Source organism: Gopherus flavomarginatus, chromosome 1 (assembly GCF_025201925.1).
Source record: "Gopherus flavomarginatus isolate rGopFla2 chromosome 1, rGopFla2.mat.asm, whole genome shotgun sequence".
Classification (NCBI taxonomy): Eukaryota; Metazoa; Chordata; order Testudines; family Testudinidae; genus Gopherus; species Gopherus flavomarginatus.
The window spans coordinates 45,684,660-45,712,425 of record NC_066617.1 but is presented as its reverse complement, the minus strand read 5'-3'; the positions used below and the strand labels follow the sequence as shown (position 1 = coordinate 45,712,425).

The following is a 27,766-nucleotide window of genomic DNA, read 5'->3' as shown; positions in this document are numbered from 1 at the left end:
TATCCATCTGTGAAGAAGAAAGTTATTCATCCACAGATGGTCTCTCTGCACCTTGTACTAACACATATTCATTATGATTATCTTCTTCATTAAGTAAAGTGGTGTTAGGAGCTTCATTTGGCACTACAGTTTGTAAAGACTCTGCCTCATTTTTGACAGGCAGTTCAGTTTCCCTAGCTTTGAGAATGTCACATTTGCACACTGGGCATGTTCTGTGTTTCAGCAGCCAAGGGTCAATGCACTTCCTATGGAAAATATGGCTGCATCTTAAAATGCGCACTACGTCTTTCGGCACGTATACTTCCAGACACACTACACAGTTCTCTCCATCTGTATCAGCTTCCTTGTCACTCTCTTTTAATATGCGAAGCTCAAGTTGACCAATAGCTTTCTTGACATCTGTTAATTGTCGGCATCTCCTGATTTGAGTTCTTGCTATTCTTAGCCTTCCAGCACAGTAAAAGGTAAAATAGGCCACCGTGACCAGTGTGCAGATGAGAAGGGACCCCCAGTAACGATTCATCCAGGAACCATAGTGTTTTCCTACTTCTATTCCTATTATTACTTGGATGCCATTCTGTATCAAGTGTAAAATGTCCGCGCCTTTCAGATTGCCAATCATAATTGCAACAACATCTTCTGAACCCAGGTAAATCATAGGAAATACTCCATTTCCTGTGCCTGCATGGTTATAGATAATCACGCCAACTGCTCCCCTCTCTGCTGCCACATTTATTTTCTTTGTGAAGGTACAGTGTCCCCTCATAATGAGGGCTATCCAGGTTTCAGAGTTTACAGGCCTGCTGAAGTTTGTTGAGGGGTTGCAGGCAATTTGATTCAGTCCCTCTGGTGGCACCACCACTCCAGACACCTCCTTCAATGGGGAGTTTTTTCCAAAGACTCCATTGTCAGCCCACTTCCATACCGTCTTGTTCCCTATTTGAAACGATATGTTCAGATGAGCAACCCAAAAGGCATTGGCTTGGGAGACATGCAGACTCAGCACCAGAAAGACACCAAGACACAGCAACCAGGACAATTTGTCCCCTCTTCTCCAAGCACTAGTCCCAAGCAACTTCATTCCTTTCTCAGCCAATTACATAACCGGTAGAACAAAACAAAACGATCACAGTTAAGAACAGTTAACTGAAGAGAATAAAACATTAAATGCCTGTAAAAACAGAATAAGTTCCACTGGTCTCCTGCATTTTGATAGCCTGCTAGTGTGTTTCTTAGAAACAGAAGAAGAAAAATAGCTTTAAAAAAAAAGTTAAAAGGCTCATTTCAAAATAGTCATAAACAGCTCATTATTGGGTAATGGGATTGTGACATCACATGCTCATGAGCCAATGTATTAACAAGGACTAACTCGTTTGCATACCTGTAATTGTACTTGCTAAAAACACTAAAGTATTGACTTACATTTTTCATAGAGTAATATAGAGAAAACTATTTTCACAGCCAGCATCCTGTGGTGGAGAACTAAATCCTCTGCTTCAGCACACAGATTTTGGATATCCCCAAAACAACCATACTAAGTGTGAAACATTCTTATTTTTGCTAGCTGGAGTTGGAATTTTTGCCATCTAGATTCATTACATTACAATACAGGGTTATACTTTGTAATCAATATACTAGTGTATATACATACTGTTGATATGCAATTGTCCTTGTTTAAAAAAAAACTGAAAAAATAAAACTCTTACAACCTTGAACACTCATGTACCAACAAGAAATGTTTAAAGCCATTTTTAATCTTGTACTTTTTCCTTCCAAAATCTTCAATGAGCAAGTTTCACAATAAACTACACCCCCTGCCCAGCTTCTAGTGATATTCCTCATCCTCCTCTCAAATATTTGAAAAATATATATCCCATTTTACTACATTACACTTACACACACACACACACACACACACACACTCAATTGTCTTACAGCATAAGGATCAAACACTATTTGCAATTCACCTGAGATGTCCCTCAGACAGATGTCTCCATGCTCACTCTTTTTACAATACTATGATAAATTTTGTTAAAAAGTATGCCTTGTCAGGTATCATTTGAAAACTCAGTTTGCTGAGCGTTATTGTCCTGGTAAAATATGTACGGCAACATTACATTACAAAATGTAAATTTACAAAATTCTACTGTACAACACTGTTGAGACATGTTCAAAGTTTAGAAAATCAGACACAAACCAGTTCCCTGGAGACAAAAGGCAAACCAAAGCCACAGCCACGTGTCAACAAAATCAAACGGACTATCACCTGATTAAGAGACCATTCTTTGGCAGGAAAAAGGGTGTAAGCACTGGCGGCGTGTAAACCACCAGCTGGAGGAGGCTAGTCCCCAACCCCGCCCTGTCCACCCGAGGCCCCATCCCTTCTGCCCCCCTCTGGAGCCCAGAGCTTCCCCTCCACAGCAGCCACTGGCTCAGTCCCACCCCAGGCTAGCCTCTCAGCCCCAAAGGAGTCCCAACAAGGCAGGCGGCGCATGACCCCAGCCTCTCCAGCCCTGGAGCGCAGAAGGGAGGGTGGCCACAGCCCCCCCAACCCCGAAGCGCCGGAAAGGTGGGTGGCTGTAGCCTCCCCAGCCGGAGCACTGGGGGCTAGAGGACTGGAGCTGAACACAGAGGGGAGGGCCACGCCTGGCTGTTTGGGGAGGCACAGTCTCCCCCCAGCCTATGCAACCTGCCGCCCATTGGTGTGAACGAGAAATCTACATTTTGGCAAAGGAACACCTGGAGCTTCCCATCCTCACAAACTTCTGTCTCCTGAACCTTAGCCAAAGATTATTTTCAAAGAAAAAGAGTACTATAAGAAAAAAGGAAGATACCTCCCTCTTAGGACCGTGTTTACGTAGTTACTTAAGAGATCTGTGAATTGCTCTACCATCCTCTCACATCAGGAATGTGCTTACTTGGTAAGATGATATTTAGTGTTAGTATTCTGACAAGGCCTACTTTGGTTCTCAGCCTTACTTTGATTCATACTGTTAGCCATGCCTAGGATTACAGCAAGCTCCACAGTTGTAGGCCACTAACTAGATTCTAGCAGTGAAATAGAAGTATATTTCCCTAGTTGGAGGTGGGTATCAACTTAATCCAGTAACAGGAACAAGGTGAGCTTTTCTTGAAATGAGACAGACCTATGTTTATGCAATGGATTTATACAGCTCTTAGTTGAGATAAACAATTGTATGTGAGCTAAATAAAAAAATCTAGTACATTACTACAGGTCCTTTAAAATTCAACTAAAAACCTGTCTACTTTAACTGAAATACATTTCCAATAGGCACCTCCAATGCAGACCAAGAGGAGACTAAAATTTATCTGAGCATTTTAAATGTAAATGTTCTTTTAATAACTGCAGGATGTGGAGAAGAACAAAAGCATATCTGTGTAATGAGAGTTCAGCTTAATATTTTGAAATCACAAGTGTTTTTCTTCTATGTAATAAATTGCTTAGAAGATTTTTTTTTTTAAACTGCAAAACTAACCTTTCATAAAGACCCAACTTTACAAACACTATTATTCAGGTGATTTTAAAGGTGCTACTCAAGAAAGTTAAGGGCTTCTTATCCAGGTAAGGGTTTTCAGGACTGGATCCATAATGCTGCAGAAAAGATAATACCTTTTTAATTTTAGAGAGGTTAAATTAATAAATCAGCATTTCCACAAGTTGCACACTTCATTCACAATTTTGTTAGTTGTGCATATACCCAAAATTAAGTGAAGAAAATTAAACTATGGCTGGCAGATTTCTAAACACAAAAAGTTGCATTGCTTAAATAAAATCCCAAACTTTTCTGAACAAACATGAGTTTTAAATCTTCTCCTTCAAAAGTTGCATTGTCAAGGTTATGAAAGATAACCAAAGTCACAGAAATGGATCATAATTCTCTAAGGAAGCAAGTTCTTAGTCCACAAATTTATCTGGCCTCTTACTAGAGCATATTCAAAATGGCTATTGTATTCTCATCAAGAATAGTAGTGCTATGAGTCTTTCAAAATTAGAGGTTTTTAAAGGCTTAATTCATTTCCTCCAATTCACTTTTAAGATGTCACAGTTCCAAACTGGGCATGTTTTATGCTTTGACAGCCAGAATTCAAAGCATCTCTTGTGGAATAACTGCTTGCAAGTTAAACTATGAACTCTCTCTCTGGGCTTGTGTGCTTCTAAGCATACAACACAGCTCTCTCCCTCTAAATCAACATCCATGTTTCCCTTTTTAAAATCTGTGCAACTGAAGATATCGCTTAGCTATGTGACTGAAAAAAGTACACACAAAAAATACTTAATCCAGGAGTGCTTTGTTCCCACTTCTCAGTTACCTGGATACCCTTGTGAATCAAGTACATTTGTTTTCCTTTCAGTCATCAGATTGCCAATCATGAATGCAACAATATCTTCTGCACTCTCATGAAACATATTAAACACTCTGTTGCTTATGCCTGAATTATTGTAGGTGACACCATTCTCCACAGTCACCTTTATTTTGTCTTTAACAGCACAAACTTCCTGCACATGGAAGGCTAACTAGGAGCCAGAATTTACTAGCTTTCTAAAATCCATCCAGCAGCTGCACGTCTTGACATTTTCTCTTTCTGGTGGTATCCAGCATTCCAGTCACTTTTTCCAAAGGGGAGTTCTCTGCAAACAAAGCCTGTTGTAAAATCTGACAGTCCAATTCCCCTCTAGAAATGTTATGTTCACGCAGGCAACAGAAGTTCTAATGGCTTGAGGCCCACGCTGGCTAAACAGCAGGAAAAATCATTTAATGCCAGCCAGGATGATGCATTCTCTCTTCCCCAAATACCACTCACAAGCAGTTTCGTTCCTTCCTCTACCAAGTAACTACAGAATTGACCAAATAAAAAAAAAATAGAAAATAAACAAACAAAAATCAGACTTGCATATCAGGGAGAAAATAGCTGATAAAAATAAAGGAAAGAGACCATAGGAATCCAGTGTGAATAGTGTCTCTACATTTAGATATATTGTGAGGTTCCAGTTCTTAAAGAGAAAAAGAAACAAGAAAAATTGAGATCAGCATAATTTTTTTTTAATCTGAAAAGTTTAATAACTTTAAAACACAGGTAAGTGTATCGGTTGATTTAGATGAAAGGGTGAGGCTTCCTTGGGTATGAATTTGGGGTGAGGTCATAGGACCACTGTCTTTTATAGAACGTGGTATAAGGTGAGTGTGCCATTAAGACACCTAGATCTCCTACCCTTCTCGCTGATGTGATGGCAATCAGGAAGGGCACTTTCATAGAAAGATGTAGCAATGAACAAGTCACTGAGGTTTCAAATGGTTTCCCCATGAGGCTACGAAGGATGAGATTAAGATCCCATGTGGGTGTAGGGTTTTTTAGCGTTGGGTAGGTATTCATCACGCATTTCAGAAAATGCTTAGTCGTTGGATGAGCAAAGATAGATAGCAGAGCTCAGGCTGTGCTTTAAAGGGCCCAGGGCTCCCCTCAGGGGCTGGAGCTCCGGGCCCTTTAAATCCCCCCCCGAACCCGGCTGCCGGAGCTCTGTCTGCAGTGGCTGGAGCTCTGGGCCCTTAAATCACCACCAGAGAAGCCGGTCCAGTCTGGCACAGTGTACCAGCTCTTGCCGGTACGCTATACCAGATCATACCAGCTTACTTTCACCTCTGGGTGATTGACGCATCCTGAGTCCTGTGTCAGGAAGTGAGGTATTAAATGGAGGATTTGAGGTGGTTTTACTGAGATTTGTCCCAGGAATGGGAACCATGTTTGTCTGGGCCATGTAGGGGCAATGAGAATGACCTTGGACTTGTCTTGCCTGATCTTGTATATAACCCGACTCAGAAGTGGAATTTGAGTGAACACATACATTAGCGGCACCTGCTATTTCATGAGGAGGGCGTCACCCAGGGAGTGGCATTGCAGTCCCACTTGGGAGCAGTACTGAGGGCACTTTGCGTTTTGAGCTGTGGCAAATAGGTCTATAGCAGGGAACCCCTGTAGATTGAAGATGGTGGTGAGGGTTGCATAGTCCATCTCCCACTCATGGGTTTGTGAGAAGTCTCTGCTCAGTTGGTCCACCACTGTGTTCTGGTGTCCAGCAGGTAGGATGTCTATATTGTCGGAGATGTACTAATTCCAGCGTTGTATTGCCTCCATGCACAGAGGGTATGATCGGGCTCCCTCTTGGCAATTTATTTAGAATATGCATACTGTGTTGTCGGTAAGGACTTTGATAATAGTGTTGTGGATTAGAGGAAGGAAATGCTAGCATGTGTTTCCAAGTGCTCTTAGTTCTAGTATGTTTATATGCAAGTTGGCTTCTGCAGCCCACCAACAACCCTGGATCACGTTGTTGTCTAGGTGAGCTCCCCATCCGATGAGAAAGGCACCCGTGGTGATCATTACTGTAGAAGTTTTCAGTAGGAATGGGACACCTGAGCAGATGTTTTGTGGGTGTGTCTACTACTCGAGAGAACCCTTTACCTTGTGGGGAATGGTGAGCTACCTGCTGAGGGAGTGCTTGTGTGGTATATAGTGAGTGCGAAGCCAGGCTTGTAGTCATCTCATATGTAATCTGGCATGTTTGATGATGAAAGCTGTAGCAGCCATGTGTCCCAAAAGTTGTAGGCACATCCTGGTGGATGTTTGTGGACTGAGCGTGCTGTGAGGCAGTTGAGATAGGCCCCTAAAAATTCCAATTGTTGGACAGGGACAAAAGTGGACTTCTGAAAATGTATTTCAGTCTGAAGTTCATAAAGAGGGCCATTGTGGTCTGTGTGGCCTCTTGTATTGCCCGCTGAGTTGGTGCTCGCAATAGGCAGTCATCTACGTATGGAAAAATCATGACCCCTAGTCTGCGAAGGTGAGCTGCAGCAACAGCAAGGATCAGGGAAAAGACCGTTGGGGCTGTTGACAGCACTTTGCATTGGTAATGTTGATGTTCTAGGGTGAACCACAAGAATTTTCTGTGCGCTGGGTGAATGGTGACATGAAAGTAAGTAAGTATCTTGTAGGTGAGGAACGAGAGCCAATCTCCTTTCTCTAATGCCAGAATTATCGTTGATAGGGTCACCATTTTGAATCGCTGTGTTCTCACAAACTTGTTGAGTTTGCGTAAATCCAGAATGGGTCTCCATCCTCCATTCTTTTTCTGAGTGAGGAAATAATGGGAATAAAATCCTTTTCTGTGTTGAGGTGGTACTGGTTCCACGGTCCCTAATTGCAGGAGGTGGTTTATTTCCTGTTTTAACAGGCTCATGAGAGGGGTCCCTGAAGAGGGATGGGGAAGAGGGGTGGATAGGTTGGACAGAAATAAATGGGACGGGGTAACCCTGTTAGGTAATTTCTAGGACCCATCTGTCTGTAGTGATCTTGTTCCATATTGGGTAACATGGAGGCAGGCAGCGCCCAAATGGTGTTAAGATGGGGTTGAGTTCCGAAGTGAGAGAGTATAGAGCTCTTGGGCCCTTGACCAGACCTTCAAAATGATTGCCTGGGAGGTGGAAGGTGGGTCTTGATTCAGTCTTTGTTCCATCAGCCTGTTTACAGCATTGCATATAGTGTCTTTGGGCCGGGAGTATGCTGCAGCCTGGAATTTTTGGTTCTAAAACTTGCCTTGCTTTTTCTTGATTCCAGGGACATAGATGCCCAGAGTCATTAAGATGGCCCAGGAGTCGTTTAAAGTATGTAAGGATGCATCTGTGGATTCTACAAACAGTTTCTGAGCCTCAAAGGGTAGGTCTTCCATAGTAACCTGCACTTCCCTCAGGAATCCAGATAGGTGTAGCCATGATGCCCGACACATGATGATGAAAGTTGCGATGGAGCGTGCTGCTGTGCCCGCAGAATTGAGAGAGGTTTGGAGGGCCATCTTTGCAATGAGAGAACCTTCAGAGATGTTGGACTTATGCGCTTCTCTCTTGTCCTCTGGGAGATGTTCATTAAAAGATGACATTATAGAAGATAGGTTGTGTGTATATCTTGTGAGCAACGCAGAGTAATTTGTGATACAGAATTGCAGGGTGGCAGAAGACTAGGCTTTGTGCCCAAAGAGGTCTAGCTTCTTCCAGTCCTTGTCGTAAGGGGCAGATCTGGACTGTTGCTGTTTGCCCCTCTGATTTACTGTCTCCACGAACAGCGAATTAGGAGTGGGGTGAGTAAACAGAAAGTCAGCCCCTTTTGCTGGCATGTAATATTTTTTGTCTAACCTTTTGCAGGAAAGAGGGGCCATGGCTGGCGTCTGCCAGATGATTTTGGCAAGGTCCATTATGGCAGCGTTAATCAGCAGTGCTATTTTTGCTGATGGAGATGCCTGGAGAATGTCAGTGAGCTTATGCTGGGTCTCAGGGAGCTGAGGCAAGGAGATGTCAAGATATTCTGCCACCCTCTTGAAAAGGACCTGAAAAGGATCTGAAGTCATCCCCCAATGTTTCATCTGGAGACGAAGATGAGATATGTACAGGTGGCAAGGTGTCTCCTTCAGGTCCTCCCTGCTGCTCTTCAGTCTCCTCATCCTGGGCCTCTGAAGGTGCTGGTCCATTGGTGAGGGAGGGCAGGGTGTTCTGGAGACTGGTGGGTTAGGCAATCTAATGTCCTGGGTCCTATAAATGGCCTCTGGGTCCCAATATGGCCAGCTGGGTGGGAGAGCCATAAGAGATGGCAGCCAAGATTCCAGGATTGGGGCTGGGCTACCAAGCTCGTGTGTCTACCAGTGGCTGGTGATGTGAGGGTCCAGCTTTAGGAGAGGAGTGGTGAGGGGTATACAGTCCCGGGTCATCCTCTTCTTCATCATCACTGGAGAGAGGTGACGCCAAAGGCCCTGGGGTGATGGTCGGTCTTGGTCCGGGGCTCACTGGGTATCTTGGTATCGAATAGTGGGTTCCTGGTGTAGAAGAAACTGTCAGGTATGCCTGTCTAGTGAAAAGTTGCGATATCAGGAAGCTTGGTGCTGGGAATGGCACCACAGTCTAAGAGAAGAGGGTCAGAAATGTCGGTTCGAGGTCTTCCTAAGCTGTGCATGTGCAGGTGGCCTCATTACAGTGGTCAGTGTCAGGACATTCTTCGGCAAGGTTGGTACTGAGCTAAGAAGCTTGGCTTTAGATTGCACACCTGACTGAGAGCCTATATAGCAGGGTGGTTACCCCACTCCTGGGATAAAAGGAGTGAGAGCAGCTGAGGGAGGCTGGCTGAGTAGCTGGCCACAGGTGTGGCCAACTCAATCAGGGCACAGCTGGCCCTGATAAGAGGACCGATAGTCAGGAGCAGGGTCAGTCTCACTCTAGCTAGGAGTGGGAAGGACCTGGCTGCCTAGGAGAGACAGGGTACCTTCAACAGAGCAGTGCTGGGGAAGGAGCAGGCTGAGCTGGGGAGCTCAGGCCTGGCTACCTCCCAGGCTAAGGGCCTGGCAGGAAGGCCTAAGGAGTTACTGTGGCTCCAGGGAGACAGCTGGGGCTAGAAAAGGCAGCAGGTCCAACCCCCTTGCCAATGATGAGTGGCCATTACAGACTGCCGTTTGCCCCAGAGAAGATGATGACTGGCAGTAGCCACTGAGGCAAGGTGGGCATAGGGGGAGGGGGAGACCCAGAGCTTGGGGGCCTGAAGTACAATGGTGGGGATTGAAAAGGAAGCAGGTAGAGAGATACCGGGCAGCAGGAGGCACTCCAAGTCTGGACTGAGCTAATTCCCAGACTGACCATCAGTAGGCATCATGCTGGTGAGTCAGCATGTCTGCTACAGCCTGCCCATACCGGGTCCTTGGCTCCTCGGGAAGTCTCGGTAACGGACGTTCATGGTGACTCTTGCTCAGAGGCTCTCAGTGCTGTTGGTACCAGGGCTGATTTTTTGCCAGGAGACTGTTTCTTTTTAGGCGAGTCTCACTCTGGCAGGGACGGAGACTGGTGTTTGGTCGCGTTTTTAGGGACAGGGTCCTTAGAAAGGGTCTTGGTAGTTGTGCCCTTGTCTGAGGCTGCTGCATGCAACTGCTGGCCAGGAGGTATCCTGGAATCTGGGTCAGACGCTGGCCTGAGGGATTTCTCCATCATGAATAATATTGGAGGTCCGTGGCTTTTAGTGTCCTGGAAGTCAGTGAGGAATGAGTCTCTCCAAGACAGCGGATGCACTGAGCATGGCTATCTGAAACAGGTAGGGATAGCCTACGGGTCAGGCAGTGTTTAAATCCAGGGGAACCAGGCATGCCTGAGGAAGGTCCAGCTCTGGAGAGAAATGGGGCAGCCCGTGTTTAAGCAGTCGTCACTGGCGGAGGCCTGCTGGGGGCGGGAGGGGAAAAACTACCCTAATAAAATTATTTTTTATAGATAGATAGATAGATAGATAGTATGGAAGAAATTAAAAGTAATGGTAACCAAAGTTAACTAGAAGAGAGGATAAAAGAAAAGGAAGGAACAAACTTTCTACGAAATTGAAGGGGCGCTGCTGTTGCTCCAACTCAAGCCAAGGGCAGTAGAGAAGGAACTGGGGGTCAGTTGGCTGCTCATGCTAGGTAGCCGCTTGGAGTGGTGCGAGACAGCTGCTGCACATGCGCAGCCAACCAGGGCACTGCTACTACAAATCTCCAATTATAAGCACAGGGCAAGATTGAAGTGTTCTCCAACTGGTTTTTGAATGTTATAATTCTTGACGTCTGATTTGTGTCCATTTATTCTTTTCCGTAGAGACTGTCCAGTTTGGCCAATGTACATGGCAGAGGGGCATTGCTGGCACATGATGGCGTACATCACATTGATAGATGTGCAGGTGAACGAGCCCCTGATGGTGTGGCTGACGTGATTAGGTCTTATGATGGTATCCCCTGAATAGATACGTGGACAGAGCTGGCAATGGGCTTTGTTGCAAGGATAGGTTCCTGGGTTAGTGTTTTTGTCGCGTGGTTGCTGGTGAGTATTTGCTTCAGGTTTGGAGGTTGTCTGTAAGCAAGGACTGGTCTGTCTCCCAAGATCTGAGAGAGTTATGGATCATCCTTCAGGATAGGTTGTAGATCCCTGATGATGCGCTGGAGAGATTTTAGTTGGGGGCTGAAGGTGATGGCTAGCGGCATACTGTTACTTTCTTTGTTGGGTCTGTCCTGTAATAGGTGACTTCTGGGCACTCTTCTGGCTCTGTCAATCTGTTTCTTCACTTCAGCAGGTGGATACTGTAGTTGTAAGAACGCTTGATAGAGATCTTGTAGGTGTCTGTCTCTGTCTTGGGGGTTGGAGAAAATGCAATTGTATCTTAGAGCTTGGCTGTAGACAATGGATAGAGCGGTATGGTCTGGATGAAAGCTGGAGGCATGTAGGTAAGTATAACAGTCAGTAGGTATCTGGTATAGTCTCTGTAATTTTATTCTTTCAAAGTGTGTTATTTTAATGTTTTGACTGGTTATGCATTTCATAATTTTTATTTCTCTTACACTTAAATTTAATTCTTTGAGTAGTGAGTTCTAAAATGCCTACCCTGTACTGGCTGGAATAATTATCCCCACGGTAACTTTTCAAAAATACACTCTGTCCTTGGGAGCCAAAAAAATCTTACCATGTTATAGGTGAAACCGCGCTATATCGAACTTGCTTTGATCCACTGGAGTGCGCAGCCCCGCCCCCCCCAGAGTGCTGCTTTACCGTGTTATATCCAAATTCGTGTTGTATTGGGTCACATTATATTGGGGTAGAGGTGTATATATTATATCTAGGTTTTTTGTTTCTACTGGTGGTGCACACAGGCACATACCGTGGTGCACGTAACAAAATTTATTCCGCACATGGATGGAAAAAATTAGAGGGAACATGCCCCAGCCTGGTGAAAATGAGCAAGGGTGGTGGTGAGTGACGGACAGAAAAAGGGTGGATGGAGTGAGTGGGGGTGGGGCCTCAGAAAAGGAATAGGGCAGGGCTTAGGGCCAGGGGCAGGGCAAAGGTGTTCAGTTTTCTGCAATTAGAAAGTTGGCAACCCTATCAAGGAAACAAAACTACTTCCACCTCTGGAGCAAAAAACTGTAGAAATGCTTGTTGCCCTCCAATTAGATCCAACTGCAGCTATTTGGGAAAAGGAACATTTGCAAAAGTGTGCTTGGATTAAGTCTTTCACAGGACATTCCTGTGGCTATAGAGAGAGAAAGCTCTGAATGCCAGATAAACTGCTCTTAAGTAGCCTTGTTTCTACTGCTGACCACAAGATGTGGACTGTTGATTGCTCTCTCTGCATTCCTCACCATGTTTTGAAGGCACAGAACATCAGGGAATGAAGTGGGGACACCCTTCACTGTGTGAGTTGGTTTAAATGATTTTCACTCGTTTTTGCACAGCTCCCACAGTCCCTCTACTCTGTCTCCGGAAGATCTGGAAATCTATTACTTAACTCAAGAGTGCCAAGCAACGCTGAAGGCAAAGAACTCAACAGGAAAACTACTGGGTTCTACCACTGGCAAAGGAATGACAAGTGAACCTCTCTCCTCTGTGGGACCAGCCCTCCTCTCTGTTTAGGCAAAAATCCCTCCCCATCAGTCATCAGCTTTGTGACGGTCTCTTCAATTCCTCTGTGTGCTACTCTAAAGTCTTCCTCCAACTTCCTTCAGCAGTGCTGTCTCAGACTGACTAAAAGACAGAGCCAGGAAGTGAACTGAGATAGAGCTGGGGGAGAAGGCAACAGGGAAGTCAAAAGGGCCTTGAAAGGGCCATGGAAAAACTACCTTCCCCCTTCCCCTTCCAACCATACAAGGAAATTGGACATAAAAGGAAGCACATAAACAAGGGAAGAGGAGCCAAAGGGTACAGAAAGAGATAATGGGGAAAGCAGGTCTGCAAAGAGACATGGGGAAAATGGGGGTCCAGATTAGTATGAGAGGGGAAAAGAAGGCAAGATGTGGGATTCACACACTGAGTGAAGGGGTCTCAATAAAATTAAAAGGAAAGGGGAGAAATAAAATTAGACAGACCAAAAAAGGAAGAAAAAAGAGAAGGAATTTGAAAAAGAGAGAAACTTCAAAAGGAAATGAGAATCACAAGACAAAGATATCTAGAGAGAGACCAGGAGAAAACAAACAATCAGAGAAAAATAAATATGAGAAAATAAAAAGAGAACCAGGAAATCAAGGAGCGCTTTTTTGAGTGCAGTGGCAGTTTGCTGTTACTTTTACATATGCTACTCCAAGATTGAACGTTCCTGTTGCTGCTGACAAGACATATGGATTTCCATTCTAATTTTGTAATACTTATTCTTAATGTAATTTATGAAAAGAGATGCCAGTTTATGAGATCTGTATAAAATAACGTGGAACATTCCACAGGTGCAGCGCGGTGTTGGAACTGGTAGGCACTAGCCTGCCTTAGTTAGGCAGTACCACTGATGGGACTTTTAATATCCCAGGGGGCAGTGCTGACCAGAATCGCTAGGGTCCCTGGGTGCTGAGCAAGGCAACCTAATGCCTTATATGCCACAACCCAGTACTGTCGCGACCCAAACTTTGAAAAACACTGCACTAGTATGGCCTAGAGGATAGAACACCAGACTGAGTCTCAGAAGCCCAGGGTTCTATTCCCAGCTCTGTGATTGGTCTGCTGGGTGACCACAGGCAAGCCATTTCACCTTCCTGTGCCTCAGTTTCCCCATCTGTAAAATGAGTAATGCAACTGACCTCCCTTTGTAAAGTGCTTTGAGATCTACTGAATAAAACAGAGCTGGAGAACTATGAAAATTAAGAAGCAGGTGTGTTATTACTGCCCCAGGTCACTGCCTCTCTGCTGGTGCCCACAGCTTTCCCAAGTTGACAAGAATCAGGTCTATTTCCAAGTTATTCAGCGATCTAAAAATCAGCAATAAAGATGACCAAAATCTTACTAAATGCTATATGCCTATACCTGTGACAGTGATGAGCCAGCAAACACACAAACTGTATCTGGAAGATTCAGGAAGGATGCATTAAACCCAGACACTACAAAAGGCAATTTTTTCAGTCACAGATAATTGGAAATAATTGTTTTTTTAAAATGAAAATTGTTTAAAACCAATAGGGAGGATTTCCATTCCACTTGCAAGGGAATTTTGTAATTGCCATATGATTCTTTGTTAAAAATTAGTGTTTTATACTCTGATCTCCCAGGATAGTCCATCCCTGAATGTGGGACCCAAATTTTACAGTTGTTTACCAAACAAAACCACAGTTAAGTTTGTGGTAGGAGAAAAGATTATTCCTCTTCATTACATGTTTCCCTAGAGTGACTTATGGTTCTCATTTTTGCTCCACTTGAGTGTAAAACAGAAACCATGTAAGTCTCAGCACATTTGTCATTGGTGTCATACAGGGTTAATTTTGCTTGAAATATAAAGGTACTTTCATGCAAGTATTTTTTTCGTTGTCATTAAAGTTCTCTTGCAGAAGCTATTTTTTCCCCCAATGTGGGTTAGTAGCTATTAGTCTGAAAACAAACAAACAAACAAACAAAAAGCCCTATTGTATCTCTATTTTAAAAACAAACATATTTGGATGTTTCAGGACCAAGGAGGTCTACATTTTCAAAACATTATTTATTCAGAGCGTTTTTGCACATGTAAAAATTTTGCCTGTGTATATGAGTGCTCAAAAACATGCAGGCAAAGAGAAACAGAGTGAAGCCCCGTTCAAAATTTAATCCATAATATCATCTCTCCTCATACCAGTAAAAAAGGTTCAGTAAAACCCTGAAACATTAATACATCTTCTAAGTTATGCTGTGTTTCTGCTGCACAACTCTCACAAGGCTTAATGAAAGCTGTGTAGGTAAAAACTCCGACCTAGAACTTTGAAAATATATGTTGTTTATTAGGAAGGGAATGGAGAGAAGGTGGTGCGTCTTTTTTCCCCCCCCAGTTAATTTAGTATCCCTGGAAAGGGCCAAATTAAAAGCCTTGGAGACTTAATTCCATTATTTACATTAGCATGAACCCCAGTGTAACCTTCCCCATTCTGCCCTACCACTATACCTTCAACCTTAGTAATTCCTTTGGAGAAGAGGAGAATTTTTTGTTGTTGTTGTTGTTGTTGTTAAAAATGAGTTTGTAGAGCTATGAAGTTTAATAGCAGTATCAATCTGTTAAGGTTATTTGTACGTAGAAGTGCTCTGTAATAGTCTCAATTATGCACTGCAGCCTAAAGCGAACAGCACTGTTGTTTATAGCAAAAAGGAACCCAGAGAGCATATAAAGGGTGCTTTAACATTTCTCCAAACAAAGTAGTATGCATTTAAGTATTTGCGTGTATACAGTAGTATGTGAATATGTAAGCCCACAGTGTGGTTGCTTCCTTCCATTCTCCACAGCCCAATGAAGGGCACAAACCCGCAGAGACAGAAGTAGTATTATAGGCCCACTACTCACATATTCCTGACATAAACGCTGGAAACAGAGAGGATGAAATCCCAGTTTGCCATTGACTTTAATGGGGCTATACACTTGATCTACCTAAACACTTAAAACAATGGAAATTCATTCCTTTCCATCTTCATACTGCCTACAACACCGTCAACAGCATACGCCAGTATTCCATAAGGCTTTCATCTCCAATAGATGCCCAAAAGCAACACATATACCAGGTTTATCAAACCTGAACTCCAATGCAAAATGTTAACAGTGATCTCATCTGCTTTTATATCAATTATATCAACAGATCAGCACATCTGACTGTCACACATTCAATCTATATATAGGAAGTTATTTTGCCTTAACATTATGGAGGTCACTGTTAAGGTTTTGTATTGAAGTGCAATTCTGATATAGTTGGGGTACGTATTACTCTTAGGTTTCTGTTGGAGATGAAAGTGAAAGCCTTCGTGAGCACTTGAGTAGCCACGACTTTCACACCACAACAGATTTGTTATCTAATTAGAATTTGGCACGTTTGCTGTAGAAAATATATTTTGTTAAGGTTAAAAATTTACAAAATACTCTGAAGACAATAACAATGCATAACTGATATTCTAGGAAGCAACACATGAAGAGCAACAATAAGGCCAAAGGACAGATCCCGGTGTGTTTCAGATTACTTGCAAAAGGGATACAAAGAATAGTGACAATCCAATTAAAAAAATTTCCTGAAAGGTCAAAAATTCTTATTATTCTTTTGCATCAGTTCTTTTTAAAAAAAATAAAATCAAACCAACATTAACAATTCCAACAGTACTCCAAAGTTCATATTCCGCGGTTTGCTTTTGCCACTTCAATAAGTGCTAGATACTTCAGAGAAAATACAGAAGAACATGGTCCTTGTCTCAGAGACTTTACAGTCTTGTGAAAGATTTGCTCATGGACATACCAAATGTAACTGGCAGACTATGGATTAGAACTCACACCCTGAAATCCGCTAGACTATGCTGTCTCTCACTTTTCACTGTAATATATTATCACTTCTACCATAACCCTCAGGATAGGGTGGAGTGGGGAAAGAAGAGAGAAAATGATTTGGGGTTAGGCGAGGCCAGAACAGATAAAGATAAAAGGATACGTCCACTTCCTGACCAAGAAAGATTTTTTTTTAATTTCAAGAAACACAATTGTGGTGTTTTTTGGTTTGGGGTTCTTTTTGGGAGGAAGGGTTGAATGGCAGTGTTTGTGGGGGAGAGGAGGAAAGATCCACAGAGGAAGGCCAAGGATAGAAGATTACCCTTGCCAAAGGAAAAAAAGAAATTACTTCCCTACCCACCATTCCCCACTGCTGGTCTGAGGGACAGTGTCTGGGTGACACATGAAGACCACACTTCCAGCCGAGGAGGGGAATTTGTAAATGATGAGGACCAAAGCAGCAGGTGGTGAAGGACAGGAGAGCAGTAAAATGGTTGTGGAAGGAGAAAATAGACTAAGTGGGTAGGGAAATAGGGAAGTGGAAACGGGGAACGCTGATGAAGAAAAGAGACGAAGAAGATAAACACAGAAACATAAAAAGTCAAATAAGGAAAGTGTTTTAAATCATCATCATCTATCTGCACAAGAAAACTGCCATTTAAAAAGGAAAATAGTCTCTAAAATGGTAAAACAGTTCAATAAGTTAGAGGGGAAAAGACAACTGAAGATCTAGTAAGCTGATCTGAGTTTATAATCAATAATATATCACTAGAAAGTTTGATTAGTACTATTTGTCTAGTGACAACAGTGTGCTTGGTGCTGTAGAAAATACAGATATGTAGACAGTCCCTACCTCAAACAGCTTAAAATCTAAAAGACACACAGACTGCACTGGAAAATACAGGAGGAAGAAACAAGTCTTGAATCAACAGTGGCTTGGTTAAGATTACATTTAAAAAAAAGAAAATATGTTCCTGCCTTTTTTCTCTTAGGCTGGGCTGCGACCCCCTCCTTGAATCCCATTTCCTTCCTACTAGGGTTGTCTATTAATCACACTTAATATATGCAATTAAAGCAAAACAAAATTAATTATATTAAAAATAGTCACAATCAGTTTTAATTACTTTAAATAATAGAAAAACAATTTAAAATATAAATATTTTTGTTTTTCTACATCTTCAAATATACTGATTTCATTTACAACAGAATACAATGTGTACAGTGCTCACTTTATATTATCAGTTTTAATTACATATATTTGCACTGTAAAAACGATAATAGTATTTTTTCAATTCACCTCATACGAGTACTATAGTGCAATCTCTATCGTTAAAGTGCAACTTACACATTTTTTTTTTTTACTTAATTGCACTCAAAAACAAGACAATGTAAAATTTTACAGCCTACAAGTTCACTCAGTCCTATTTCTCGTTCAGTCAATCGCTAAGACAAACATTTTCATTTACAGTAGATAATACTGCCCACTTCTTATTTACAAGGTCACTTGAAAGTGAGAACAGCAGTTCGAATGGCACTATTGTAGTCAGCGTTGCAAGGTATTTATGTGCCAGATATGCTACACATTTGTATGTCCCTTCATGCTTTAATCTGTAGGCTCTAAAGCATGATTAAAATTGCAATTAATCATGACTATTTTTTTTAAACTCATAATTAATTACAGTGCTTTTAATCATTTTACAGTCCTACTTCCTACAGCTAGTTTTCATTACAGAAAGCATGGATAAGGTTGTTCCAACACAACTTTCTCAAAATGTCAACTTTTTATCAGAAACAAACACAACCCCTATCTCCCCCAGTTCTAAAAAGTGAACTTCATGTGTGAAAAAGTAATGCCACATTTTCCTTGATTGATTTTTCACAAGGGTGATCAATTCAAAATGATCGTGGAAAAGTTATAATATACATAACAGGTTCAAAATGCATTCTGAATTTTAAATCCTTTTTCAGATTTAATAATAACCCATCTGCACTTCAGACAGCAATGCTTCAATGGAAAGATTAATGAACATTTGGACTGCAGTTTAATCCCTCTAGAGTTTAGTATGCAAAGTGCAAACTTTTATAAATTAAACTATTTTTCTGCATTCCAATTACGTGTCAAGGTTCACATAGCTTTAATAGTAATTTTGAGACTTCTTAGTCATAGTTTGCCCTCCCTTTAGAGCTGTTAAATTTTTAGAAAATATTAAAAATTCACTGAACGACAGTAACTTCTAGACCTTTGAAATTTACTTTTTAATGCTTCACTCCAAAACAAATATATTTCTGCAATTATATTTTCCTGCCATTATATTTTCTCCCATAAATTTAACTGCAGCAAGACACTGTCAAACATACAAATGGCATGGATGATAACTTTAATGCAGATTTCCCTACAGCTAAGCTATACAGTAACAGTTTTGATCCATCATGTCATGATAGTTTGATGCATGCCTACCAATAAAACTAAGTTTTTAGTCCTTTCATGTTGTACATTCAGGCAGATTTTGAAATAAAAGGGTCTGGAAGTGGAAGAATATGAAGGCAGGCTGAGATAAGGAGGTAGCTGAAGGCAGTGGTTGCAATGCTGCTTTTGTCTGTAGAGAAAGGGCCTTCTAACAGATCCACGCCAATGCCCCAGACCTGTTTCCTTTCCTCTGCCAGCAACAACTGCAAATTCTGCTTCCCCATTTCTCTTACCAGGTGGGTCACTCAACTCTCAACAGCAAAAGGTGTTCTTGCTAGGACAGCCTGCGGAACCTGCTGTGGACTAGGGTAGCAATTGCCAGTGGAGGAAAGGAGGTGGTTCCTAGTTAGATGACTAGATTTTTTTTAAAGTGAAAAGCCGTCACACTTGTACTGTGGAGATAAAGTTAATGGGGTCAGTTTGGGTTGAAGTTAGAGAGTTGTGCAAAGGAAGGACTCCATGTCTCCACTCTTTCCTCTTACAATTATTCTTTTGCCTTTCCACTCCCCACTATCTCTTCTGCTCATTCCTCTGTCACCATATTCTCTAATCATCTTCCCCTTTCCTCTTCCCACACCAGCTTGCATCTCTTGCTTCTGACTCCCTTTGAGGGACCTAATATCTTTATCACATTCACTCTGAAAGCTTAACTCTCCCTGCTTGCTGTCCTGCGTTCACATTGCATCACAGACTCGCCACCATCCAGTGCTCGTGAGCACACACACGGAGGAGAACAGAAGGCAGGATGCTAGACTGGGCTACAGGCTTTCCACCCACAGCAATGACCAAAGTCTAACTCCACACAGAACCAAGCAGATCCTGAGAGAAGGGCTCATTTGAAAAAGTTATTCACTGGAGGCTTCATAGCGGGCACGTTCCCAACATATGGCAGGCAAGATGGTGATGTGCACAGGTGCTCACCCTCACCTGTTCACAATGTCTCCATGTGGCCAGTCTGAGGTTTATAAACTGACAAAACACTGCTTTTTATTTTGTAAAACCAACAGGGAGAGGCTAAGAACCTTGAAAATAGGGACAAAGTTCTTTTTCAGGGAGACATGGTCACCTTATTCCTAGGGCTTTCCTCAAATTAAACTATGCAAAAGCAGCTCTTGCATTGCCATCTACTGCTCTCTCCTTATCTCAGTCTTAGCTTAACGACCCGCACTCTTGCCCAGCAGCAGCACTCTTGCCCAGCAGCAGCCGTCAGTCTGATGCTTCCCCCATGCTCCACAGAAATGACTTCTTAGGAGAGAAGGAAAGAGAGCGGGAACATTAATATAAAACATCATCATCACTTGCACAGAAAGCACTAGTATGTGGGACGCAGCCCTTTTGCTCCCTTGTCCTAATATCATCAGAGCAACGCGGACAGCTTCTGGAGTCAGAAGAAATCTCAAGGGAATGCAGCATGTCATTGCCCCACTCACCCAAAGATGAGGGCTACTGTTTTTGCAGCATTCATAGATTTGCAGGACAGTAGAAGAAAGAACTTTAAAAACAATAGATACCTGTAGTTTACATGGTACATCTTCACCCATAACATACATTAACACACAGTGGTACTCCAGGCTCCTAGATGCACTGAAAGAGAATGTTTCTCACAAGTACTTCCTGGGGTTTTCACTATTAAAAATGTAAAACACTATCACAATGAGGTCCTCATCCTCATTATACCCCAGTCCCTAAACAGAAACTTTCTTTCACAAACATTAGGATAGATGAGCAACCAAAGGTTTCCCTATACTTGCATCCTTGCTTTTTCCCCCCTTTTACTTCCTTGTTTCTCATGTTCTACAGTGCTTTACTCCCAGATATGAGGACGGACAAGAGGATCCTTCAGCTGAAATTCCACTATGTTTGGTAGGTGTTGTGGAGTAACAGAGTCTGTACATCTCTCTGCCCTTGCACATTTAGCAGATACTTCTGTAAATGCCCTCAGATTATTAAAGGCTGTAATGCAAGATTAACTATTCATTGTTATACAGATTCACAATGAAATTCAACAGAATTTGTCAAAGACTTTTGCAAATTTATGCTGATACATAGCGCTGCTTTCAACATAGTGCTCAGTTTCTTGGGAAATCATTACATAGAAAGAGAGGCTATCACCAGGTACCATCTTAAGAGCAAAAATCTTCTGTAAATTTAAAATGTGTTTCCACTGGCCTCAGAAATTACCCAACCACTGCAGTTACACCTCTACCTCGGTATAACGCTGTCCCTGGGAGCCAAAAAATCTGACCACATTATAGGTGAAACCATGTTATATTGAACTTGCTTTGATCCACCGGAGGGCGCAGCCCCGCACGCCTCTTCCCCCCCCCCCCCCCAGAGCACTGCTTTACCGCTTTATATCCAAATTCGTGTTATATCGGGTGGTGTTACACTGAGGTAGCGGTATTTTGAATAAACCTGTCAAAAATTGCATCTTCATCTAAAATCACTAAGACTTCTAGACACATTTTCAGAAGTTGATAGCCTGGAATCATTGGAATCCCATATTTCCCCCCAAAACCTGCAACTGCCAGTCTCGCTACTTTTCTGAAATTCTTCTACAAGAGAATCCCATAGTGAAGGATTGTGCCTGCGCCACTGTTCCTGCCCACAGCATTTGAATACAGTGCACACAGAAGTCCAGTTTTCACAAACCTGATGCAATCCTCATTAACTTCACATTCTGTGGCAAACAGGACAGTATGAAACTTATGAAATTAAGGATCATGCCAAATTTCATCATCCTGTTCCTGATGCTTCTTGGAGGAAAGAACTATGAGCAGCAACAGCAGAATAGACAGGATGGGTGCAGGTAAGAGCATGATGGTGCAAGAGATTTAATACATTTTCCTGCTCCCCTCCCCCATCAATAGGTGTGCATTCTTGCCACATGCCCTGGTGCTGGAAGTTTTTCCCCTAGCAATACCCATAGGGGAGTACCCCAGCAACTCCTGGAGTGGCGACTCCACGGTGTGGTATAAGGGGAGCTGCGTGGCTCCTCCCACCCTCAGTGCCTTCTTGCCAGACAACTCCAAAAGAGGGTAAGGAGGGCAGGATGTGGAATAGACACGAGCAACACATAACAAAGAACACCAGTTATGGAACAGGTAACTATCGTTTCTTCTTCGAGTGATTGCTCATGTGTATTCCACAATAGGTGATTCCAAGCTATATCTGTTGGAGGTGGGTAAGAGTTCACTAATTCTCGGGACGGAGTACAGCCCTGCAGAACCTGGCATCATCCCTGGTTTGGGAGACGATTGCATAATGCAAGGTGAACGTGTGAACTGAAGACCACGTGGCAGCCCTACAAATGTCCTGAATGTGGACATGGGCCAAAAAGGCAGCCGATGAGGTCTGTGCCCGAGTCAAGCGCGCCTTCACAATTGGTGGCGGAGGGATTCCCGCCAGGTCATAACAGGTACGGATGCACAAAGTGATCCACTTGGAGAGCCGCTGAGCGGAGATTGGCCAACTTTTCATGCGCTCAGCCAAGGCGATGAACAGTTGTGAGGACTTTCTGAACAGCTTAGCCCACTCCAGGTAGAAAACCAGAGCCCGTCTCACATCCAGCGTGTGGAGGTGGCGTTCCTTACTGGACACGTGGGACTTGGGGCAGAAGACCGGCAGAAAAATGTTCTGACCCATGTTATAGGCAGAGACCACCAGGAGGAACAAAGGGTGTGGGCAGAGCTGGACCTTAGGGGGCTCGGAGGTCAGGGCCTGGCCAACGTGATCACAACCAGAAAGGCCACCTTCCACAAGAGGTGTGACCAGGAGCACATGGCTAGCAACTCAAACGGGGGCACGCACACCTATTGTGGAATACACATGAGCAATCACTCGAAGAAGAATCTATGCCCTTTCCCAACTTTAAACGGCACAGCATAGCCCCTGCCCTACCATATATTTAAGTATATTGTCTAGCCTAATTTAAGTGAATTTAGTAATAGAGCTTTCACTACTTTTGCATTCTGTACATAGGAACACCGACTACACTTACTCCTGGGGGGATTCTGCATGACTGCATGCCCTCAGAAAACACTCCCCTCTCCCTGAAGAAAACAGCAGGGAAACAAAGGAAATCCATGGCGGGGGGTGGGGGGGGGCGACCATGGGCACAGTTTTTTGGGGGGGGGGATTTCCCCTCTCCAAACAGAGGCGAGGCATGGGGAGGCACACAGAGTTAAGTGCCACTCCCCCCGCCTCCCCCCCCCACTCATTTTTGCAAGCACAGAGCTGCCCAGTTGAAGGAGGCCATCTCTGGGCTCAGCTGACTCTGCAGCTGAACGCTGCCTCCCGGGTTCTAGTGCAAGCCATGCTCCCTTTCTGTGTGATGGGAGCCTTCCTGTTTTCTGTATGACAGTGAGTGTTGGTAGTGGGGCTAGGTAAGGGGGGTTTGGAATAGGGCTGGGGGAAAGGAAGGGGATGGAGAAGAAAAGGAGAATCGCTGGGGGAAGTGGGAGCCTGGCATGCAGTGTCCCCTCAGCAGCAGTTGGGGCTCCCCCATTAAGCAGGCCCATCGAACCCTGATCCTGACCAGCCCTGCCCCCCTATACTGGACCCCTCCAATGAGTGCCCCACCCACTGAGCCCCAAACAGCTGCACCTGGACCCCCACCTCATCCCCCAGCGACACCCTAATTGAGCCCTACACACCCAGCTTCCTCCACCAAGCCCCATCTGCCCACACTGAGAAACCTTCCCACTGAGCCCCAACTACCTTCACCTGGATCCCCTGCAGAGTCCCATTGCTCCTACACCCAGAAGCCTCCAATGAGCCCCTATGCATCCAGATGTCCCACTGAGCCACCCGCACCCAGATTGCCCCACAGAGAAACCTCTCACCCCACACCTGGATCCCCCCACAATAAGCCCTTCCACACTTGGAGCCTCCTGGGCTGAGCCTGCCCACCCACACCTGGTGCACAGGGGCAGAGCCCTGGGGTGTTTCTGAGGCAGGCCTAGCCCTTCTACTGTGCCAAGGTCACTGCCCATTCCCTGTATCAAGGGAGGTGGGGGCTTCAGGGTGATCTCCCACCTCAATGCAGCCAGTGGCCTGTGCTCCGCACTGCCATGTGGAGCTATATTTATTTATTGACAAATAAAATTTGCAGAATTTTAAAATACAGTGAGCATAATTTTTAATTTTGGGTGAATCATTTTTTTATTTTTTGGTGCAGAATTCCCGCAGGAGTATGCAAGTTAAATTCTTTTAAAATGAAATGTAAACACAGCAACTACATGCCATTTTGAGTAGCTGTTAAGCAAAGACAAACAAGAACTTTGGCAAGAGCTGTGAATTGTGCAGAGTCATAGCCAATAACTAAAGCAAGCATTACCTTCCCGCTGTCAAAAAACTACACTATACCTAGGTAGAACTCACTGACTTATTAGTTAATATACTAATGATTTTTTAATGTTCTGAGAAGATCTGCACTCATCTCATCTAATGTTAAATCCTGAAGCTTTAAATAGCCAGAGCAATTTCAACTGCTTGTTATTTTCTATTATTCCACTCAATTTATAATGGTACTTCAGCTAGTGTGTGAGATTTTTCATTTTTATTACAGCCTCTTCTATGCTACTCTGAAAAGTTATTTCCCATTTATCTAAAAATCAGACGTATAGTGACTTAAGTAGTTATAATAAATTGTAACTAAATTTTATTCCAGGATACTTGAAAGTTTTTTTTTTTTTATTATTATTATCCATCTGCTAGCCTCTAAAATACATAGCTCATACTGTGAGTGTTATTTTTGCCGTGTTTAAACTGAGATCACTTCTCTATCTGATGCCTTGAAATGCCAAAATAATCCTCCTGAGATTTTTTTGGTCACAATTTTGACACACAACCAGAGGCCCCCTTATTATCATGGTCCCTTATAATCAAAATGGCTTTCTTACTCTTCCATTATAGCTACATGGACTATAACAGGACAATACTTGAGCATATATTACAATGTGCAGGGTACATTGCGATCTATGCTTTTGTAATAAAATAGTTAGGCTATTTACTAAACAGCAGCAAGATATTTGTAACCGATGCTGCTGACAGTGCACAGAGCTTACAGATGGAGTCAACACTGCCACTTCAGAAAGTAATCTAAATAGCTCATCACACTCAGGTCATTAGAAATCAGGATGTAAATCGGAATAAACAAAGGAAGGAAGTGACGTTGCTCCTCAGACAATAGAATCTGAGAAGAAAGACTGAGACAAGGAATGTGTTCAAGAATAATAATTGGAAGCAAGGGATTAGAATAAGGTAAGGTGAATCAGGTACTTGCTCCAGTCACAAGGGAAGTCTGGTATAAGGTTGCCCAACATAGAAGAAAAGATCTGGAAAATTATTATGTTTATTATGATAGTGCATAAGGACAAACCAAGGACAGAGCCCCCACTGTGCTAGGCACAGCACAGACACAACAGTAGACAGTCCCTGCCTCAAAGAGCTAACAATCCAAATAGACAAGAGACACAGAACCAGAGAAGGGATATAACACCAGCAGAATGAACGATGTGATGGCTGCAAACATCATGTTATTCGCACAATTTTATTTTTGGGAGAGTTTATCTAAGGGGATCAGCTACATGGAGCAAAAAGTGAAGGCAGAGAGGACACTGAAGGGAAGGGGTGAAGAGAAAGAGCAAGAGAGAAGAGGGAAAGAGGGTAGGGTTGCTAACTTCCCAATTTCTCAAATCTGGACACTACTGCAGGAGTGTCAGAACCTGCCTCTGCTCCGCCTCTTCCCTCAAAGCACCACCTCCTACTCATTCCTCTCTCTCCTCCCCCTTCCCTGTCACTCTATCCAGGGCCGGCTTTAGGAAGTGCAGGGCCCGATTCGAATACCCAGCAGCGGTCTGGGTCTTCAGCAGCGGGTACTTCACTTGCTCAGGGTCTTCCATGGCACTGACGGACCCGCTGCCGAAATGCCGCCGAAGACCCAGACCGCCGCTGGGTGAGTAAAAATTTAAAAAGTTAGGCGTTCTTCTTTAGGGCGTGGGGCCCTCTTAGGTGCTGGGCCCAATTCGGGGGCATCAGCCTAAAGCTGGCCCTGACTCTATCCTCTCCGCCCCCACTAACTGAGCTCCCTCTGCCCGGAAAAGGACTACTCACCTCTGCCCTCAGAGCTGGGGTTGGAAGCTGCAGCCTAAGCAGAGCCTGCCTGCCCGCCCACGAGATGCAGGTAGGAGGCAGGCTTGGCTAAGCAAGTTGATAACTTAGCTCCTCCCAGCCTGCTCATCCTTCAAGCAAGTAAAAAGTGGGAGGGCATGGTCCTTGGCCCTCCCATTCCAGCACCCTTGAACTACAGCTATGGTCAAAATTGCCTAGGCTGCTCAGCTTCCCACAGGGATCTTGCCCCACTGAGCAGTTTGTAAGGAGCCAGGCCACACTTTCTTCCCCCAGCAGCAGCTCATCCGTGCCTGTGGCAGAAGCAGAGTCAGCCCCGCTCAGGGGCCAGGGCAAAGTAGAACCAAAAGCATCTTCACCTTTTGCAGGAGCTGCTTCTGCCCTGATCCTGCTGTGGGTTGGAGGAGGGGAGGGTGATGCCGCTAGACCCAATCCTGCACCACCTCATTTTTGCACCTCCCCCACTAGCTCTGTGCCCTCACGCACTGCCCTAGTTAGAGCCCTAGAAAATTGCGGTAACCAGACTTTTGGGGTCCAGTCCATACTACTGACCAGAACCTGTACAGAAAGTTCCCAGAATGTCCAAAGGTCCCTACCTGGGCTGGTTCTGCAGGTACTCCTACCCTCTGGAGTTTTCAGTTGATTCCTATCTGCAGTTTTTTCATCTGCCATACTAAAATGGTGACGTTAGAGTAGCTGCCTCTTGTGAAGCACAAGAACAAGAAGGATTACATCCAAAATACAAATGATGGTATGCTGTAATAAAGCAATATGACAGGACAACATAGTCCCAGAACACACACTAGGATTTAGCCAAACCACCACAATTAGAACATAAGACTCAGGCTTGCTACAGTTTGCTAGAGGATATTGCCCCTATTTTAGCTGGAGTTGCCAATAATCTATTCACTCAGTGCATCCAATTGGTTTTGGCAGATATTTATTCACACACTAATAGCGCCAAGCTCAATATTTAACCTCTCAAATAATGTATTTTTGGAAGATATCATTTGGAACCTTTCTGCATCAAAATTATATCAAAGCCTTGGAGTTACTGAAGGCAGCAACAACAGACAACAATCTTGTATATTGCAAGGAAGCAATTCAAATTATAATTTAAAAAAACAGTGTTAAGAATAACATAGGAGAGAGACTGTTCATAATGGTGAGGTCAAAGTGGCTGAAAGTTTCATTATCCCACTTGACTTTTGAATGACTTATGAACTCCATGATTTAGGCACCAAAATAAGATGAAAACCAACTCAGCGATCATCATCAGGTAAGACTAAATCGCAAGAAGAATCTTAGCAAAAGTAGGGAAAAAATTGACTAACAGAAATGAGACAGGATACTTATCCAAACAAAATACATTTGGTTTCAGTTTGAATCAAATTTTTAGCTCAGGGATCAGCAATTCCTCCCTTCTCCTTAACCTTAGTATGAATAAGCTGCTACTTTCATTAGTACGTGGTGATTTACTTAAGCCATTTATAGTTTCTTTATCAAATACAGTTTACAAAATGTACATGATTTCCTTGAATCATCTAGTAAGTGCATGAAACAGACTTCAGTTTTGTAAAATATGACCACTGGTTTTCACCAGGTCAATTTTTTTTAAATGAAAAACAGCTTATGTAAGTTTGGTTTATTAAAATTCTGTAAGCATTAAATGATTGTTCCATTACATTTAATCTACTCCTATTAAAAATGTTTAGCCTCAACTCTCCAGCGTCCGCTTCGTTTATATCATGTATTACAAAAAAAATAAAGCCTCAAATTATTGAATAATCCTATTTAGTGCAACAGTTTTATTTTAAAAGTAATAAAAACAATGCAAACATGTTTTTCAAATCCAGGGCAAAAGAA

At 43.3% G+C, this 27,766-nt stretch overlaps 2 protein-coding genes across 15 annotated transcripts in view; both read right to left on the bottom strand.

Moving 5' to 3' along the window:
* The window catches only part of CADPS2 (calcium dependent secretion activator 2), a 591,588-nt gene that overhangs the window by 421,057 nt on the left and 142,765 nt on the right, over window positions 1–27,766 (bottom strand). The window lies entirely within an intron of this gene.
* On the bottom strand, window positions 23–1,164 carry RNF148 (ring finger protein 148). The gene is given in 2 exon segments (XM_050936324.1): window positions 23–1,095; window positions 1,098–1,164. Coding segments are annotated over 2 exon segments (1,140 nt in total).